Below are 13,632 nucleotides of genomic sequence, written 5' to 3'. Positions count from 1 at the left end.
AATCACAAATTTGACTACTATTTTCGGAGATATATAACATACATAGAACTAACTTTCCAGCATAATACCAAGACGTTTTTGCTGGCTGCTACATTTATGTGTTCCAGGTTATATACGGAATCAGATAGAGTCAAGAAGTTAATCAGAATTTATTTTCACAAACAAATCATATTATTTGTTTACATAGTTAAAAATAATTACTATATATGTATATGTATATGTATATATATATATATATTAGATATTGAATTTTCTTTAATTTCTTCCTTTGTTTACTTTTACATATATTTTGTATCCCTCTAGTAAAACTCTTAACTCGATCACTGATTATATGATAATGCAACTATTATTTTAGATTGATTTGAGTTCGTTATGTGATCCACCAATTGAGGGTCAAATAACAAGTTATTATTTCTTTACGTTCTTACAAATGTATGTATACAAGTTTTTAGTAAATGTGGGTACGTAAGAGCTAGCATAAGGAAATACTATATAGTATATAATAATATGAAAATATAACAATATACTATTAGGAGAAATTTGATAGACATTATAACCCATACAAAATGGACCATACTGCCCATTTCAAAGTCACTTTATTTTTAAAAAAAAGTATATATATATATATATATATATATATATATATATATATATATATATATATATATATATATATAAACTTAGGAAAAAAACATAAATACACATCTTATTATTTATAATATCTAAAATTTCTTACTATATAAAAAAAGTTATAAATTTCCTCTCGGATATATCCTTGTCTCATCTCGGACACATCCTTCCCCTATCAAATACATTCTTATTCCCGCTCAAATACATTCCTTTTACTTTTAGCTACATCTCTTCCATTAATTAATATGTCATTTACAATTTATGAGTTATATAGCCTAACTAATTAATTTGAGCTTATCCTAGGATCTTTTATCTTCCAAACCAACAAGATTGATATCTACTTAACATTTATTAGGTTACATTTGTGGTCCAATTGCCCTTTACTCTTTTTGTTAGAGACTTGAATGAATTATGTTATATATATATATATATATATATATATATATATATATATAATATCTAAATCTAACACTTTTAACGAAAATGGGAAAGATCTAATTAAAGAAAGTTGTTATAATTTTTTTCTTTTTTTTATTATTGAAAATGGAAAGAGTGGAGTGTGTCATCCCCACGAGTAGCTTTCTCCTTCCTCTTTTGTAGTAGTGGATAAGCTTTTTGACAATTATTAAATTAGAAATGGCACTCACTAATTATATTATAAATAAACAATGGAGAAGTTGCTCGAGCCTTCTTAATAATTACATAGCCAATTGGTGTTTTTTTAAATCAAAACTAACCCCTTTGTATTATTTATCAAGGAATTACGTAATTTAATATTCTTGACATCATGTACAAGCTATCGAGCTTTAGAAAAATCTCACTTATGAAATCTCATAAGTAAAAAAATGTATTTGAGAGCGTTTATATATTTTTATCAGTTACTTTTATTTTTCATGACTCAGTAAATCGCTTCTTTATATTGATAATTTTTTTTGCATAAGAGAAAATCTTCATATTCTCTCGCTATTAGTAATATCACATTCTTGATCAATAGATCGATTGAGTGAGTTGATAATAATAATATTTAAATTTAAATTGGAGTAAAATAAAAACACTAAATAATTGATGAGCAAAGTCTCTTATATTTTATTAATAAAATTATTTTATATCTCCTAATTAATTAATATACGCATATTCTTTCCACAAACCTACAATTATTTCTATTTTAAGAAACATTATCATGCAACTTGTTTTTTGGCACTTTGTTATGACATAATTATCATTTAATTGGAAGACATGATGGAAATTTTGGACCTATCACCTTCATACGCGGCCAAATGCCCCCTGCTTGCTGTTGCTGATGACTCCTCTCAAAGAACAAACTTAGATTCGAAAACGGAAGCGAAATCAAGAATTAAGAGTTTAAACGTTTTGAAATTTGTTAATAATTGTCAATCAATTCTATTTAGGGATATACAAATTGATATATATATAAAATTAATATCTTTTTAGGACAAATATAAGATCTACGAAAAAATTACTACGCTTGTTCAAATCATGAACCTCCACTCAACCCCACCTCTGCTTCCAAATACTCTCTTTATAATTTTATTTTTTAATTCGGAGTCTGATATTTGTATTAGGCATCAATTAAATTTAAATTCGTACATTGCAGAATGCATATTTGGGAGCAACGTAACGTTCTTAGTAAGTTTGCTTTAATTTTCAGGAATTTAAATTTTAAAATTTTTATCAAGAATGAAGAAATCTCAATCATCTCGCTCAATACAATTCATATTGTTACACTATATAAAAATGATCTTTAGCGATAAAAGCTTCAACACTCTCCATGAATATTTATATGCTATTAAAAGTTATTTTTGTTATAACGTCCATGACTCGTAAGACGATCACATATATAGTTACAGTTACGTGTAATAAAATGACAAGTGCTTGTCAAAACAGCTACATCTAACTAAAATATCTTCAAAGAATTAAAAAAGATAACAACCATGTGGGATGATTAATATAAGTCATTAGATGCGTTGAACAATTAGAACTCTAATTAAGTGGTTGGATTACATTTCTTATCTTCACCGAATATGACTTCTGTGACCTTTTTTAAAAATTATATATATATCATTATTGCCCTTCAGCATACTGAAAGATGCAGTATATGTGTAATTAAAATATTAATTGTAATTATAATTTGAACACATTGATAGAGGATGGGGCATATGCATCTATCATCTATAAAATTATGGAATATGGGTCTGATATACCTTTTAACTTTGTCATTTGGAACTGATTTATTATCGTTATGAAAGTGATTCATATATGTCCTTACCGTTATACAAACAGCTCGCATATACCTCTGCCGTTACCAAATAAGCTTATATACACCTTTCATTTAACGGAAGTTAAAAAATTAGTTTTAAATTTATATGTTTTATTTTTAATTTTTAAAAAAAAATTATTTAGGGGTATATATGATTCTTTTATCAAAGTTCAAGGTATATTTTAATTTTTTTCATACATAAATTATTTTTTGACTTTTTTTATTATAATTATTTGAGTTTTTTATTCTTTTTTTTCTTTCATTCGTTAGTTTAAAGAAAAAAATTTAAACTATTTCTTGTCTATATTGTAATTTGATTTTTGTATTCGAAGAAAAATTTTTGGTCATCTACAACAAGTTTTACAAAAATATTAGTGAAACATAAATAAATTTTGTTATCAAAATAATAATTCTAAATTAGTCATTGAAATAAAAAAAATATTTTTTTTTAAACGAGGATTAAACTTACTCATATGAGATTATATTTTTTAGAAAAAAATAATAAAAAATTAGAAATTTTTTTCATTTCTGTTAGAGGAAAATGGTATATGTGAGCCATTTGTTATGGATAAGGGTATAAATGAATCATTTTCATAACAAAGGGTATATCATCTCTTAATAACAAAGTTGAGGAATATATCAAAACCTTTTCCCCAGAGTCAATTTCTTTGACTAATTTAGCTTATAGCCGGTCAAAATAGCATATAAAATTACTCCTACTACAAGATTGGTAAATGCTAAAGTTTCTCTGACTTAAAGTTCTAGATCAATTAAAAGTTATAAGTTAGGTCATTTTTAAAAATAAGAAACGATGTTGTATCATATGGATATATTGCTTAGCGATAAAATCGTATTGAGACGTGATAGATATCAATTTTATCAATATATAAGCCGTTTATGAGCAACTTTCACATATAGCATACAAAAAATCCATATTTGTATGCTATAGTAAAGTTTGCATAATTGCGCTTCATAATAAACATAAAACTGTATAATTCGTTGGCTTAAATTGTATAATTCGCTGGCCTAAATTGTATAATTCGCTGGTCTATTTCGCTGCAATTGTATAATTTGTTTTGCATACAGTTGAATCGAATTAAAATATATGTATATTGCATAATTATAAGTGTATAGCAAGAATATATATATTTTTCTCGCTTTATACAACACAATATATACACTTCTGTTGTATAAAGCTAGCGAAAATTGTATTTCACTGCAATTGTATAATTCGCAATTGTATAATTCGTTGGCCTTTTTCTCTGCAATATTTGAAGTAAAATGTTTGTAAATTGAATAATTAAGTGTATAACACGAAGATATATATTTTTGCATGTGAATATACAATTTTCTCTCGCTTTATACAAAACAGAAACATAATTATACACTTCTGTATATAAAGCGAAAGAGGAGAGCGAGAATGGAGAGTGGCGAGCGAGATTTCTGGGAGAAAGACGCTGGCAAATTTTAGCTAACGTTTGCTATGGAGCACAATTAAATCAAACCCTAGCTATTCCATTTATTTTAGTTATTAATTTGCTATTATATACAATTTTTCCCTTTATTTATTTTAGATCAGCTTTATTCTCTATACATTGTACCTAGCTAACTAACTAATAAACATAGTTTGTTTTTCTTACATCATGCTCCAATATCTCCCATTATAATTAATATATTGTTGTGCATTATACGATATGATGGCAGAAAGTGAAACTCATCTCGATAGGATCTTTAAAAATTAACATATATATATCAAAATTAAATGCTGCTATATATAATATATATGTACAACTTGTTATATTCAAACTTTGGTCTTTTATATTAATTAAAATAATTTTGTGATATTTTGGAATACGTTTTAGCCCATACCATATTCACAGAGAAGATACATTTTTGTTTGGATGAATAGACATAAACTTTAACTAGAGAGCAATCAGTATATGCCTTGTCTATCTACATGTCGGATCCCTATCCTACATGTTTCTCATCCATTCTTCTTGCCACTTAAAGGACAGCCCCACCCCCTATTCGACACAGACTCGCAAAAGTCGTGATAATTGAGATTTTTCTATTGTTAAGTAATTAGAGATTTCATATTTGAATACTTTGAATCGGTAGAGGTGGACTCAGAAGAAGTATCTAACTATAAAGATTTAAAATCGCGTAATATCAAAGTGTAATATATATATATATTCATATTAAAATATTCTTACTTAACTACAAAAATGTAAGTTTCTAATGCAGGAGTAACAATCAATACCCCTCAAGTATATATGGTTCCACCACTGAAGATTCTTTTTTATACATATAAAGAGTAATTCACTTTTGTATGAAAAGCATATTCAAATTAATTAGGACAACAAATATCGATATCGTCGTATTATATAAAGAGAATTAGTTTGATAAATGTAATAATGTCCATTTTTTGTTGCCAATGAAATGACAACCCCACCCCCACTCCACCCCTCTCCGAAACAACTCGCAAAATTTAAAAAAGAAGATAATAGAATTATTGAGATTCTTCTATTGTTAACTAGTTAGCTTGCGATTTCATATTCAATCATTTCAACGAAATATATATATATATAGTTTTTGCTTCTATATGAACAATAATTTAATAAAAGAAAAACTCAAATACATCATCAAATTTTGAGAAAAAAATTATTTATGTCATCAATTAATAGTTTGATTCATCCAGTTTTCATCCGATAAAAAACTCATTTATATCATTATTTGTAAACTGAAATGATATAAACAAGTTAAACTTTAACAAAAAAAACAGAAATAATTATTTTTCTAAAAATTTTATAATATATTTAAATATTTTCTTTTAAATTAATCGAGACGATAAATATCTATAGGTTTGGTTATACAAAAATGTTTCAAAGTTTGTTAAAAGCAACAAAGCTGCAAATAGGGAAGCAGCGTAGCGTGTTGTAACTAGTGGCGCAGAAATAGACATAAAAGCAAACAACCCTTGTGAAAGGGAAGGTCAGAGTCGTAAAATCAACGTAATTATTTAGTACGGCCTTGTTTGGATTCTTTCCCTAAATAGTTGCCATCTTACTCATCATTAGTCCCCACCCAACCCCACATCTTATCCCTCCATAGGTGCTTTTTCTTCGGTGACTCAAACGAACAATTTTTTTAGTGTCGTTTCGTATAAAAGGATATTAAATTATAGTTTGGTTTTTTATTGTTGTCTAGTTTAGTTGAAAAGTTTGAGATAACTTATTTTGAAATTAAATTATGGTAATATTCTATAAGTTTTATTTTAAGCTAAATAAAAAGGAAGTTTTACTTTTAAATACATTCAATGCCATAAGGGGTGTTTGTAGTTTTGTTTGGATTGATTACTAATTAAAATCAAAATCAAATCAATCTAGTCGATTTCTCAAATTTCTAAAATCAAATTAAACAAAAAAAATAATCATCGATTTGGTTCAGTTATTCAGATTTATTCGATTTAAAAGTAATTTTTTAGGACGTACATATCTCGATGGACACAAACACCTAGTACATGAACAATGTAAAAAAAAAATTATTATGAATTCAATTAAGTAATTAAGAAGCAATAAAGTTATCATTGCACAAACAAAAGTGATTTTGATTAAGAGAAAATATGACCACTTTACGTAAAGTGTGATAGGTAAAGACTAAAATGAATTTTGATATACTTGGACTTAGATTGTTATAGTTGGCTTAGGCTTGAGAAAATGATAAAATTAAAGATTTAAAGCTAAATAAAATTTAACAAAATATTTGTATTTTATTTGTGAGTAATATATTAATCATTATAAAAGTTATATATCCAATTAACCAGCTAAGTTTGGTTAATTTTGCAGCAGTTTTTAGTAAAACTAATCAAATAGTATTAGTTTTCAAAATTTAAAATCAAACTTAACTAAACCAAATTAAATTTAATCAATTTGGTTCGAATTGCAGACCGAATTAATTTTTAATCATAACCATGAACAACCCTGAATACCATCATGAGAGTGCATATACAAAGATATTTAAGCTAAATAAAATAAAATTTTTATTTTTAAGAAGGAATAAATAAAGCTTGCAAATAAAATTCAAAACATCAAAGGATATTCTTTTAAAATCAAATAACTTGTTCTTAAAATTCATGCGATATATATTATTTTGCATATAATAAACCAAAACTCAATAAGATATAATTCCAGCACAAATTATCTTCTACTTATAAAATTATAATTAATCATATCAAAATTTGTATTCAAATCAAACAATTCCTCAAGATTGAAACTGAGGATATTTACTATCCGAGTATCTTCCTTTTATCTATCTCTAATATTTATAATTTTTATAGTTAAAAACTAAATTTATATGTAGTACATATAAGATTATTTAAAAACAAAAATTATAGTTTATGAAATATTGTAATACAATATATTAATATCCCCCACAAATATAAAATAGGGATTACCAGGCAGGTTATGATCAACTACACGTATATTAAAAAAAGTACGTTTTAATTTATTTATTTTATTTTTAAATTTTAGATATATTTAAAAGTTAGTTAAAGTACAAATAAAATATTTTTTTCAAAAAAATATGTTTTTAATATTTTATGTATTTTGTGGTTGGAAACTAAATTTATATGTAGTAGATATTAGATTCTTTAAAAATTAAAGATATAGTTTATGAAATATTATAATAGAAAATATTAATACCCCCCACAGGGATACAAGTAGGCCTAACCAGACAGGTCATGCTCAGTATGTGTTACACCAATATTAAAAAAAAATCATTTTAATTTATTCATTTATTTTTAAATTTTAGATATATTAAAAATTACTTAAAAGGTACATTTAAAACATTTTTTTAAAAGAACATATGCTTTATAAAAAAAATTTTGATTGATTCATAAAATTAATCTATTTATGCTACATAATAAGAAAAAATTAGGGACATATATTATTTAATCTAAAAACTACATAAAAAATATTGTAAATCTCAATAAATAACAACTTTTGATTGATTTTTAAAATTTTATTTATGCTATATTATAGAGACAAGAGAAGTATCATATATTATTTAAAAATTATTTTAAAAATATTATAAATTATAATCATTAACAAATTAAAATAATTGAAAAACATATTAAAATCTAATTGATTTTATAAATTCTATCTATATTATATAAAATGAGAATTTTGTATATTATAAAAGTAAAAATAAAAAAATGAACAAATGGGCAAATACCTTATTTCTGGATCTTCAGGGTATAGCGCATTTTCCCGATGCCTTTTGTCCGCTCCAATTTTTCTTCCAAATTTACGGCAAATACTTTTCCCTATGCTAAATATTTAATTATAATAAACTAATATAATTTTTATCAAAAAAATTATTTAATTATATTCCTTTTTGAATTACATAATGTATTATTTTCAGCTATAAAAATGTTTCTCATCTCTAAAATGTAAGAGATGTTTTCACTAAATTATCTTTGATCAGAAAGTACATATCTATTGATTTTGTGAAAAATCAATATTTAAAATTAGCATAATTCAAAAAAATGAATTAAATTTTCTTACAGAATATACGCTGTGGATGTATTCAAATAATAAGAATAATTTATATTTTATATTACAAATAATATAGAAGTTGGTATCTAATTTTTTTTCAATAAAAACGTGTTCTATTACTATTAACTTTGACCTCTATATTTAGCAAGTATTTAGGAGCAGTAAAACCTACTATTTGATAAATCTAGAGTTTTCTTATTTATTATATTTTCCATGAAGTTAGGTGAAAATTGTGATACTACTACGACCTAATCAAGGTCTCCTAGGAGAATGCCAGTTATATTTAATTACTCGTTTATTTTATTTGATTCTTATATCAAAAATATTTTTTAACTTTTATAAATGAATAAGAGTTTATTTGAATTTCTCTCTCTTTATGTTAACGTTATAAAATATTATTGATGAAGTTTATTTAGAATAAAAGTTTTCTTAAAAATAGTTGACTTAAATAGTATAAAATATAGGAATATCATAAAATAGTTTACTAGTAATATGATCACTATTTTGAGAGGAAATAGGCATTGATTTATCATTTATATTGTTATTTACATATTTTTTTTCAGATGTACTTCATTTATTTAATTTATACGGAAATATTTTGTAAGAAAATGTAAAATCAAAAATAAATTTGTAAGGATACAAAACCATTGACCCTTTTGCTTGATAGGGTTTTTACAAATAAAAGTTTGTTTTTTTTTTAGAATTTTTAAATTGAACATGTGTCAAAATATTATTTTAAGTATAAAAAGTAATATTTATAAAACTATAAATAATTTCATTTTAATTTTTTTTGCTAGAGGTTAAATACAACGCTCGGATGAAATTAATTTCAAATATAATAATATTAATTTTTAAAACAGGTTAATAAAAAAAATCTTACATAATTTAACTTTATTACTCATTATTATTGTTATTTTAAGATGTTTCTCAAAATAAATTTACTAGCATATTTGAAAAATTGATCACCGCCTGATTTGATGTATCGTGGGATTTTTCAAAGAGAATATAGTTTTAAAATGTGTAAATTGTCCTTTAATTTTCTTGTCAAAATTAATTGTTGGAAACCAAAGATAATAAATCAAATAATGCAGAAGTAGTTAATCTAGCCACTTTTAAAAAATCCCTATTTTTTTTATTACAAAAACAATAATACAACTTAAAAAAAAGATACAATTTTATAATTAAAGATAATTCAATTCGATTTCAATTTTTAGTCTTTCATACGAGTAGCAAACAAGTGATTAAATTGAGTTTAAATGAATCAAGAGGGACTAAAACACTAAATATAAAAATTATCAAAAAAATTTAAAATCTTATCAAATAAGTAAATCATAATTTATAAATAAATTAACAAAAAATCACAAGAACTATTTTATAATTATATATTTGTGATTACATGGCTCATAAAAACAACAACAATAGCAACTAGTTAATTTTTAATATAATATTTCTACATGATACAAATAATTTATTCACATCGATCTTGAATAATCTTTTTTTACAAAACATAAATAACAAGTCTATTTTTATAAAATATAAAATTCTCAAAATGTAAATTTTTAGATCAAATTAGTTTAAAAACAAAAAAAATAATTGGAATTTGAAATCCTATTTTTTTTATAACTTGTTCGGAGAAAGACATTAATTTCGAATTATAAACTTAAAATTAAGATTTCATATTTGATACAATAACACTTACTTAATCTCATGATTTTAAACGGAAGCAAGCCATGTTATAACGTATTAATTTATTTCCTTAATCTCGTGATCTTATACAAATTACGGAGGCAAGTCATGTCATTAACGTATTAATTTCGACGTCGATCCGTATTTTGGTTTAGAAAAAAAAGAAAAGACGTAATTGAGCACCCTCGTTAGGGGTAGAAATGTAACTTACTGCGCCTCGTTCCTGCCGATATCTCGGACCTTTTTTATCTCTATATAAAATGCTTGATTCCTTCTGAACTTTGTAAAACTAAAATACATTTTCTCTTCAAATTGAGCTTTTTCTCCATTAAAATTCTCTCTGCAAATTTATAGTTTTTCTTTTTTCACTTTTTGAGAAGAAATCAAAAGCTATGTGTGGTGGTGCAATTATCTCCGATTTGGTACCTCCTAGCCGGATTTCTCGCCGGTTAACCGCTGATTTTCTATGGGGTACATCCGATCTGAACAAGAAGAAGAAGAACCCTAGTAATTACCACTCAAAGCCCTTGAGGTCTAAGTTTATTGACCTTGAAGATGAATTTGAAGCTGACTTTCAGCACTTCAAGGATAATTCTGATGATGATGATGATGTGAAGGCATTTGGTAATTTCTCCTCTCATCTGTTCTTTTTTTCAGCTTCTAGTAGGTAGGAGTTCCTTTTAGCTTTTGAAATTGTTACCATGATTTTCTGAAAGTGTGTTTTTTATTTGCGTGTCTAAATACGTTTCATGCTCTAAAAATCACCTCGAAATGATTTGATTCAATGATATTAGGAAGGATTTTTGGTCTGACCTAACAAGCTTGAGTTGGTTAATGTGGTATGGTTCATTTGTAGAACTTAATTTAGTTTTAAGTAGTATTTTGGTGTTGAATATACTGATTTAGGTGATTTGGGGTTTATAATCGCGGTTTCGATTGATTTTTCCCCTTTTTAGTATGTGAATATACATTTAAGAGGAGAAAAAAGATAACTTTTGGGTATAGGATGTTTGCGAATTGTAAAATGAAGAGTAAGATGCTGTTGTTCTTCCTAATTGGTCGAGAATGAATATTTTAGGCAACAGCGCATCCTAAGTAATTTATGCAATTGCGGATTGTGCTTGGTGCCCCCAAAAGAGTCAGAGATTTTTGGATCATAGTTTCCTAATTTGAACTCAATTTGACTGTGATATGGTCATTCATATAGCAGATTTTCTAGATGATGAACTCTGATTCTCTGGATGATAAACTTTTTATCTCCGGAGAATGTGCTACGTGATGTTGATAGCTAAAGAGAAATAATTTGGCGTAAATAACAGCAGAGAACATATTTTTGCATGTATTTTGATCTTGATTTCTCTCCTTAGTTATGATCACTGATAGATAACTTTCGAATAAATTGATTTTGGTTACCTTAGTTTTGATCACTGATAGATAACTTTCAAATAAATTGATTTTGGTAATCTTTAGTACTAGTGATATAAAAGAACCTGCTTTTCGTGCGTATTCTATGTTTCTCACTTTCATGGTATCTGTTTGTCAATTTATCTGATTGATTGTTCCAAATTTTGGTCATTTATGACTAACTGAGATGGTTAATTCTTTTTAAATTCTAAAGGCCCCAAATCCGTGAGATCTGGTGATTCAAACTGCGAAGCTGACAGATCCTCCAAGAGAAAGAGGAAGAATCAGTACCGGGGGATCAGACAGCGTCCTTGGGGTAAGTGGGCAGCTGAAATACGTGATCCAAGGAAAGGTATTCGAGTCTGGCTTGGTACTTTCAATTCAGCCGAAGAGGCAGCCAGAGCTTATGATGCTGAGGCGCGAAGGATCAGAGGCAAGAAAGCTAAGGTGAACTTTCCTGATGAAGCTCCAGTGTCTGTTTCAAGACGTGCTATTAAGCAAAATCCCCAAAAGGCACTTCGTGAGGAAACCCTGAACACAGTTCAGCCCAACATGACTTATATTAGTAACTTGGATGGTGGATCTGATGATTCGTTCAGTTTTTTCGAAGAGAAACCAGCAACCAAGCAGTACGGCTTCGAGAATGTGTCTTTTACTGCTGTAGATATGGGACTGGGCTCAGTTTCCCCTTCAGCTGGTACAAATGTTTACTTCAGCTCTGATGAAGCAAGTAACACTTTTGACTGCTCTGATTTCGGTTGGGCTGAACCGTGTGCAAGGACTCCAGAGATCTCATCTGTTCTGTCGGAAGTTCTGGAAACCAATGAGACTCATTTTGATGATGATTCCAGACCAGAGAAAAAACTGAAGTCCTGTTCCAGCACTTCATTGACAGTTGACGGTAACACTGTGAACACGCTATCTGAAGAGCTATCGGCTTTTGAATCCCAGATGAAGTTCTTGCAGATCCCATATCTCGAGGGAAATTGGGATGCATCGGTTGATGCCTTCCTCAATACAAGTGCAATTCAGGATGGTGGAAACGCCATGGACCTTTGGTCCTTCGATGATGTACCTTCTTTAATGGGAGGTGCCTACTAAGCTGCATACACATCTTCCCTTGCTAAGTTTTGTAAATAACGCTTCATTTGAGTGAAGTTTGCGCCTGCGTTTACGTTTATCACCAAACTAAAAGACTATATATGTGTTGTATTAATTTATTCAAAATTTACTCGTTTGATATATGTAAGTATGTATCCTTGTTTTCATAAGTCAATGTCTTATTTTCTTACAGTCACAAAGCATATGCCTTTCGCCTCTGTTAATGCGTTGGCGAAGGTAAAACTAACAGATTTTGAATTTTGCATTTTACTGATACATGATGATTAACTAAATTGTATTGTTTAATTTACAATTGTAAGTTGCTGATGGATCATTCTCTTAACAATCTTGTGCTTAAGCTTATCAGAAACAGTCATTAAGTTAGGTAAGCTAGACTGTCACAAGCTTTTGTGCATTATTGATCAATAATGTCAATTCGCCAGAATTTGTGGCAACATTATATTCACTTTGATTCATTTCATTTCATGTGATATTTTGTAGATTTTGAAATTCAAATAGTTTATCGTAATAAGTTTCACGCGTCTTATCATTTTTTCTTCGAAAATTTCGTATTAAATCAAAATCACTCTGCTATATAAATTAAGACGGAAGGTGTATTATTAAGTGGAATACGTACTGCCCTTTGAGATCATAAAGAGTTGTGCCAACTCCAGGAAAGATGATGAGCCGACTGATTTTAATTTATCTTATTTAATTGTTTAGCAATTGAAACTTGTTAATCCAACTAATTTAAAATGGTATCGTCGAGAATTCATTACAAAGAAAAGTTTTCTCAATTTGTTAGAGTCAGTGGAGCTAGAAATATTGAGGGGATAAATATAAATAAGTAAACACAAAGAAATAAGAAATTCGATATTAACTATATATTATTAAAAATAATATCGATTATATATATAAAAAATAATAGTAATTTATATTTAATCATATATCATACTTGAGTAATATGTGAGGGTAAAT

At 27.1% G+C, this 13,632-nt stretch overlaps 1 protein-coding gene across 1 annotated transcript; it reads left to right on the top strand.

Moving 5' to 3' along the window:
- Positions 1–10,411: 10,411 nt before the first annotated feature.
- JERF1 (transcription factor JERF1) lies at positions 10,412–12,850 on the top strand. Its single transcript, NM_001247584.2, has 2 exons — positions 10,412–10,773; positions 11,768–12,850. Exons 1-2 carry the CDS (start codon positions 10,542–10,544, stop codon positions 12,652–12,654), a joined length of 1,119 nt encoding a protein of 372 aa, NP_001234513.1. The 5' UTR covers positions 10,412–10,541; the 3' UTR covers positions 12,655–12,850.
- Positions 12,851–13,632: the final 782 nt, after the last annotated feature.

This window comes from Solanum lycopersicum, chromosome 6 (assembly GCF_036512215.1).
Source record: "Solanum lycopersicum chromosome 6, SLM_r2.1".
NCBI lineage: Eukaryota > Viridiplantae > Streptophyta > Magnoliopsida > Solanales > Solanaceae > Solanum > Solanum lycopersicum.
This window is presented reverse-complemented; position numbering and strand designations above follow the sequence as displayed.

What these genes read in the sequence shown, in the direction of transcription:
- JERF1 (NM_001247584.2), top strand. Translation starts at nt 10,542, where the DNA reads ATGTGTGGTGGTGCAATTATCTCCGATTTGGTACCTCCTAGCCGGATT. An exon ending in TGATGATGTGAAGGCATTTG is followed by an intron (nt 10,774 to 11,767) that starts GTAATTTCTCCT and finishes TAAATTCTAAAG; the next exon opens with GCCCCAAATCCGTGAGATCT.